The 7,723-nt window shown below is 42.9% G+C and overlaps 1 protein-coding gene across 1 annotated transcript in view; it reads right to left on the reverse strand.

The window, feature by feature from the left end:
* LOC135518280 (ral guanine nucleotide dissociation stimulator-like) overlaps nucleotides 1-6,879 on the reverse strand; it is an 87,841-nt gene extending 80,962 nt beyond the window's left edge. The window contains exon 1 of the mRNA XM_064943338.1: nucleotides 5,046-6,879. Coding sequence (XP_064799410.1) covers nucleotides 5,046-5,072 — 27 coding nt within the window. The 5' untranslated portion in view covers nucleotides 5,073-6,879. The remainder of the gene's footprint in view (nucleotides 1-5,045) is intronic.
* Nucleotides 6,880-7,723: the final 844 nt, after the last annotated feature.

Raw genomic sequence — 7,723 nt, forward strand, 5'->3', positions numbered from 1 at the left:
GGCTGGCCCTTTGTGACATCATCCCCTGTAGTGGTTGGTTGGGGGAGTTGTTGCTGATGATTGATGAGGGCAGTGTGTCATGTGACTTCCCATAAAGCACGGATGACTGTCAGGCCCTATTCCTAGAGGAGCTGATGCCATTGAATTACAATGGGTATAAAATACATTACAATTCAAATCCATGTTCCGTGAGTTGTGGTTTGGTGGCCATATTGGGTGTACTATTTGGACTGTTTGGTTAATTGATAGTTATCCCATCCTTATTTGGAAATTTGTTTGGATATGTGTTCTCTGTGGCCATTGCAAGGAATGTATAAATGTACACAATGTACAAATAAAATGAACTCACTGACAATTCGTAATATCACGTTCACCAAATCAGCATGATACTGTGAAAAGCTGTGAAGTTCATTAACCGTATTCATGATGATTATTTTCCCATTGCTCATGTACCTCTGCTTTCATTTTTACAAAGCAGAGGTTTCATGTCCTGTGAACACGTGCAACGTTTTTCAGACTTTTTATAACATTCTTCTCCTGAGATTTCAAAAGAACTCCCTGCATACAAGTACCAGCACAGCGAGCAGAAACATCTGGAAAAGACCAGCTCACACTGTAAACCAGTGGTTCTCAAACCTCTCCTCTGGGACCCCCAGTCGTTCCATGTATTTAATCTATTCCAGAGTAAGCACACCTGAGTCAACTTACCAACTAATCATCAACCCTGAATGTGAATCGGGTGAGCTAGTTCAAGGCTACAACAAAGATATGAAACGTCTGGGGGTCACAGAGGAGAGGTTTGAGAACCACAGCTGTAAACAGTTGGTTCGGGCAACAATTCACCGGAGTGACAGAGACATCTACTGGACATACCAGGTCACACAACTCTATCTCAGCTGGTTCCAATGTATCGTCCAACTCACACCAAAACCTGAAGCACCTACTTCCTCATGTTAACCCAAGCAATAGAAGATATGTAGATAGTTAACTTGTGTAAATTATGCTTAGGAGCTATTTAAGTTGTGATGGTCACATAGCCTACAAACTAAAAACTATATTTGTGAAACCCCACGAATGCATAATAATTTCATACAGCCATCCTTTTCAAGTCGTCTCCTACAATGCACTCATTTTTGAAGGCAGTGCAACGGCAGTGAGTACAGTTCTGTCTCAGTGAATTGGAGGACTCCCCATTTTCCCCCAGTGGTCCGAGCTGGGCTGTCTGCCAACGGGGGCTTAGGTCCACAGGCTTGGCTGTCTAACCTGTTAGCATAGCAACGCTCTCGCAAAGGGGGCAGCAGAGGACACAGAGTGTGTGATCTGTTTTATGGGGGCTACTCTAAAGTTTATGTTCACACTATACTGTACATAGGCTGCCATTCCTGAAGTCAGACGTACCAGTACTAGGCAACATGCGTGCACACACACACACTCACAAATACAAACACATATATCTGTTTTCGAGAACACTCATTCTCATAACCAAAAGTTTACTAAGGGTCACAGACAGCAGTGTCAATCTCCGGTTCCTGTGTCAAATTACAAACACATTATAAGTGGGGGGTCCTACAGTGCTTCCTGTAACACAGACGCACGCACACACACACACACACACAGCAATACTTTGGTTGCACAGAGAGAGACTGATCTGGCTGGGGTGAATGGGAGTGCTTGGCCGCACAATGAGACTGATCTGGCTGGGGTGAATGGGTGTGCTTGGCCGCACAATGAGACTGATCTGGCTGGGGTGAATGGGTGTGCTTGGCCGCACAATGAGACTGATCTGGCTGGGGTGAATGGGAGTGCTTGGCCGCACAATGAGACTGATCTGGCTGGGGTGAATGGGTGTGCTTGGCCGCACAATGAGACTGATCTGGCTGGGGTGAATGGGTGTGCTTGGCCCACAATGAGACTGATCTGGCTGGGGTGAATGGGTGTGCTTGGCCCACAATAAGACTGATCTGGCTGGGGTGAATGGGTGTGCTTGGCCCACAATAAGACTGATCTGGCTGGGGTGAATGGGTGTGCTTGGCCCACAATGAGACTGATCTGGCTGGGGTGAATGGGTGTGCTTGGCCCACAATAAGACTGATCTGGCTGGGGTGAATGGGTGTGCTTGGCCCACAATGAGACTGATCTCCAATCAGACAAATCGTATGAAAGAGAAGGAAAGCAGAAAGAGCCACAGTCTGTAAGATTTCTACTAATTTTAACTAATGAAATAGCCTACACCCCTTGATTTGGAAAAATATGACTTCAAAATAGCTTCATAATCAGATTAGTACAGCTGTCTTATTGAGTCATGCTTAAAAATGAAGACCTACTACTGCATTCATGTTTTTGTTGTCATAGGAGGCTTGCAGAGTGTAGCTTTAAAGACTAAAGGAACAGAGAGAAACAGAGATTGGAAGTGTAGCTAATTGAGGACATGAAGTTTCTGAAAATGTGCAAAGTGTCTATCTATCGATCCCTCCCGGATACATTCCAACGCAGCATCTGTCACTCTACCCTCTTATCTGTTATTTATTGACCTGGCTCTAGCTCAAGCCCAGCGAGACTTCACAATCTCACACCTACAACTCGCTCCAGCCCATTTGTTCCCATTCAGACTGCCAGAGAATGAGACCAAACCTGAAACTGCTTCCCAGTTCCCACACTGAGTTAGCCTAACATTAGCACCACAAGTTAAAGGTGTACTTTACCATACTGAGGCCTCAAGATGTGGGAATATCCAGCCTGGTCTCAGAGCATTGCGTATTATTCTGACGCAAAACGTACGATATGGTATGAATTCTAATGTTAGCTAGGCTAAGGGTTAGGGGTCAGGGTCAGGGTTAAGCTTAGTGTTAAGTTTAGGAGTTAGATTAAAGGGTTAGGGGAAGGGTTAGCTATCATGTTAAGTAGTTTCAAAGTAGCTAAAAAGCACTAAGTAGTTGAGAAGTTTCTAAAATGCTAAAGTTGGCCGTGATGACATTCAAACTTGCAACCTTATGATCGCTAGAAGTTTGCGTTATACACCCACCCATCCAACCACCCTACTTAATTAACCATCTGTCTTAGTAACCATACCAAACGTAACATACAGGATTTACATTTACATCTAGTCTATGAGACCAGGCTGGTTATCCAATGTTGCAGTGCTGCACCCGCTAATGTTTTGTGGCCATTAAATACAAGTCCTCCAGGTAATAGTGAAAGGAAGATCTGGGTAAAATGCATTTGAGGAGCTCCAAGGTAATCGGACCAATGTATAATGCATTAAGATGAATAAATAAGTCATAGAGGAATACACTGTAACTAGGTGAAACAGAGAGAGAGACAGACACCCAGGAGAGTTCAAACAGTAAGCAGTAACAAACATAAAACAGATATACTGACAAAAATCACAGTAACAAAATATTTTATGAAAAGATGGATTCTACTTTATATTATGGACCAAAACCTTGTATTTACTTAATAATAAAGTAATTACATAGGTTGGTAGTGCAACTACATCATCGGTCCATGTAAATAGTTTCATATCACCAAACTCGTGGAACTGGTGTGGTAGTGCCGCTCCAGGCCTGGAGTTGGAGAACTCTGCAGTAGAGGCAAGGCCCAAGGGAACAGCACAACCACCTACTCCTTCTGCAACCCCCAGAGTCGGGCCAACAAACAAACCAACGACGCCCCCCCCCCCACGGCCCCCCAGTGCTCACCCCTTCGGACCTTCCCAAAACACGTGCAACAAATGGAGCCTCCAGGGCCGGAATCTCAATGGATTTTGAATGCCTTAGGAGGTGAAATGGAACAGTATTACTCTGTGGCCAACAAGTCATATGACATGGATGGAGTGTGAGAGGATGATGAGGTTGGGTCTAATGCGCTTCGGTGACTTCCTCTCCTCGTCTCCTACACCTGTTGCCTTTGGATTGATTTCTTCTTGTAAATGTTTTGTGACATTCCATCATATCACGGGCTTCCGAGTGGTACACCGGTCTAAGGCACTGTATCTCAGTGCTAGAGGTGTCACTACAGACCCTGATTTGATTCCAGGCTGTATCACAACCGGACGTGATTTGGAGTCCCATAGGGCTGGACACAATTGGCCCAGTATTGTCCGGGTTTGGCCAGTGTAGGCCATCATTGTAAATAAGAATTTGTTCTTAACTGACTTGCCTAGTTAAATAGCGGTTAGAGCATTGGGCCAGTAACCGAAAGGTTGCTTGTTCAAATACAAGGTGAAAAGTCTGTCGATGTGACCTTGAGAAAGGCACTTGACCCTAATTTGTTCCTGGGGCGTCATACTACTATGGCTGTAAAAGTGCATATATCCGGTGTATGTGACAAAACATTCTATTTTATTTGTATTTTTTAGTGTAGAGGAAATGTGGTGGAGGATAACTTCCTTAATACCCTCATAACCTCCCTCATTGGCTTTGTTAACATAGTGTGACTGCCATTTACAGGATGATTTCTGCTAAAGCACAGAAAAACGCCACATCAACATTTTAGAGCATCTCAGGATGAAATGTTTTTCAGGATTTAGTATTGGGGAACACACACATTCTCTCTCTCACATACACAGTACTCTAGGCTATTTTATAACACGCTTTTCTGACCCATCATGTTGAGGAAGGAGGGTGGGCAGTGCTGTGCACTACACCATCCCATGTCCCCCGCACTGCCCTCGTTCTGCATGCCATGACAGATGTACAAAAGACATGGCCTTGTGCCAGGCCCTAATCTCTTTTGTAAAGACCATACAATGATGATCCCCTGCCTGGGGAAGTTATTTGAATAGTGCATTATTATGGTAATTCATTCCAAACCATTCTAGCAACTGCGTCCTAGCAGGTTGTTTATCTTAGTTTTTATTCTGAATGCTGTTTTTGCATTTACCGTGAGAAAGTAAATAAATTGGGCTTATATATAGCGATCAGGCTTTGTCTCTTTAAATGTCTGTCCGGGTAGCCTAGAACTTCAACTAGAGCAACAGATGAAAAAAAAACGAATTACTTCACCTTTGTCAAAAATAACAAAGCAAACTATAAGTATTTTGTTACCTGTGTATCCAGCATCATCATCATCATCTTCTTCTTGGATTCATATCCCCTTCCTTTTCTTTTCCTGGCAAATCTCGACGCGTCGTGAGGCACTCCTACAATAAAACTCTCCACATTTCGAGCGAAACAGCCAAAAACCCACTGACAGCGCACTTGAAACGTGTCGAATTCCCCGTGACTGTAATAGCCTAGTGCTCGTGGCTTGTACAGTGCAATATCCTCGGAATACAACAGCGGTGTACAGATGTGTCATCAATTCCACCTCTGTTGATGGCACTCACTAAAAATCAGACTGCAAGCATTAAAAAAGCTTATCGCACTTGAAAGTTAGACTAATGGCCGAGTAAGAAAAATATCCTCAGTAATGGAAAAGACACTTGTTTCAAATCAAGTGGGCCACATATGGTTTCTATTCAGGGTGATAAACCCGCAGTCCGATTTTTTATCCAGAAATTTGTGGCGGAGCATGGACAAATAACATTGAGAAAAATAGAAAAATAGATCACAGTGGGTCAATATTAGAATAAAAAACAAACGACCTTCTCTTCATGCATGGATAGGCCATATATTCAAATCAGTTATATGCAGTATCTATATTTACAGTTTAGTAATGTATCTGACGCTGTTATTTAGAGCCACTTACAGGACCAATTAAGGTTACGTGCCTTGCTCAAGGGCACATCGACAGATGTTTCACCTAGTCGCCTCGGGGATTCGAACCAGCGACTTTTCTGTTACTGGTACCTTCCCCCCTATCTGTGTGAAACGGGATGTTTGCTTGGTTCGAAAAATAACTCTTGATTATATCGAGGTTGCGCCCTTTAAATTCTCAATTAGATGAATTTAATTTGACACTTGGAGACCAAGTGGAATGGATACGATCCCGATAGACACAATAATTCAATGTTGGCCTTGAAATAAATATGTAAAAGTCAGTTACATTATGAAATATGAATTTAAAAAACGGCATAGGGCTAGAAATCAGCGATATCCATGTACAATTCAATTGATATTCTCTCGCAGCCACTCCACCTCATAACATGATGCTGAAGGCACAGATGGATGACAGGGCGATTCCGATTTCTGGGTCATCTTTTCCTATTGCATTTTTCCCGACAAGATGCCATCACATTTTTATGATTTTGTTTTGGATATGTTCCAACCATTAGCCTATAGTCATTATAATCATACAATTAATAAGCCCAACATGTATTTTCAGAGCTGGGTGCTCCCCATGTCGATATATGTATATCCAGAGGCTCCCGTTTCTATAATTATCCCAGTGTCTCCTTCATCAAAATATTCTCCTGACACAAAATGGATGGTCTCTCCAATGTCTTGCTTTTTCATATTCTTCTCTGAGCAGACTCCTTCGGGATGTGTGGAATCGTTGTCATATCCCTCCTTCATATGCCTCTGAGGTGTTGGCTGTTCCGTTGAGAAAAAAATACTAACCCCATAAATAGCATGGTGAGAAGCGAGTCCTGTCTTAGCCAAGCAGACGCATTTAAATACAGAACGAGAAAGGTGGACATGTACAAATAAACGACATGTACAAGTAAACGAAAAATCACTGGCATCCACAACGCACGATGTTAGCCAATGAAATTGGAATGCTTCGGTACCCACGAGCTGTTATTGACGAGGCTGGGATGCCTGTGTCTTGGGCTTTACCTCAATTTCGCAGCATACCCTGCGCCGGAGCGGATTGTCATTTCTGAGCCCCGAAGCAAGCATAAAATCATTAATTCTCAAAATTGTCCCAGTGTTGTTCCTTGGTGTAGTCCCGGGCGGGCAGAATAATCAGTCGCTCTCCCCGCCAGCTGGTTGTCGATGAGATGAAGAACAGAGGGAATACGGACAAACCTCACGACCCACTCGCGCTGAATTCTGCGTGCGCAGCCAGCCAGGGCAGATTTGACCTCAATCTGAAATAGCTACATTACAGACATGAATATAATCTATATTGGGTGCCTGCTGTAGTCTAGTGTAGCTGTCACCAAAAGCTCAAAGCCGGCATTAAAAACAAATGTGATCACATAGCCTAGTATGGGGCCTTCGTGACATCATATGATAGGCTAGACTGGTGTGCAAATGTATCGTAGATTAAATGTAGGCTATTTAGTCAAATACAATACTGAGCCACACACTGACCCTATGATTGTCAAATAACTGACATTTATTTTACGGAAATTATAAATAGTTATATTCCTCTCTTTAAAGCTCTTGGTGTTTAGCTCGTGTGAGAGACAGGTAGAATATACAGAATATTCCCGTGATGCCTGGTCTGGCAGATGCGACAAGACTCCTCATAACCCGCTACAATTTCGGCTTTCCCAAGTCAAACATAAGACTGGTATTTTGTAAGATTGACAAATTCAACATGGGCCTAGTATAAAACGTTGACAACAACCTATCATCGCTTACAGAGGAAAAAAAATCATGGGCACCAAGTGGTCTATGGTGCAAGTAAGGGAGGGGTTTCCATGGAAACAAGCTGCTAACCAGTGATGCTGTACCACTATGTGGCAGGATTTCTAAATTCTGGAAGTCATTGTATATTTTTACCAATCATTCAATCATAGTCCAATCATCAAGGTTCAGATAATTATACAAAATAGCCTAAGTATTTGAATCATCATTACAAATGTAGCCGTGATTAAATTAAATTAAAGTAA

Source organism: Oncorhynchus masou, chromosome 28 (assembly GCF_036934945.1).
Source record: "Oncorhynchus masou masou isolate Uvic2021 chromosome 28, UVic_Omas_1.1, whole genome shotgun sequence".
Classification (NCBI taxonomy): domain Eukaryota; kingdom Metazoa; phylum Chordata; class Actinopteri; order Salmoniformes; family Salmonidae; genus Oncorhynchus; species Oncorhynchus masou.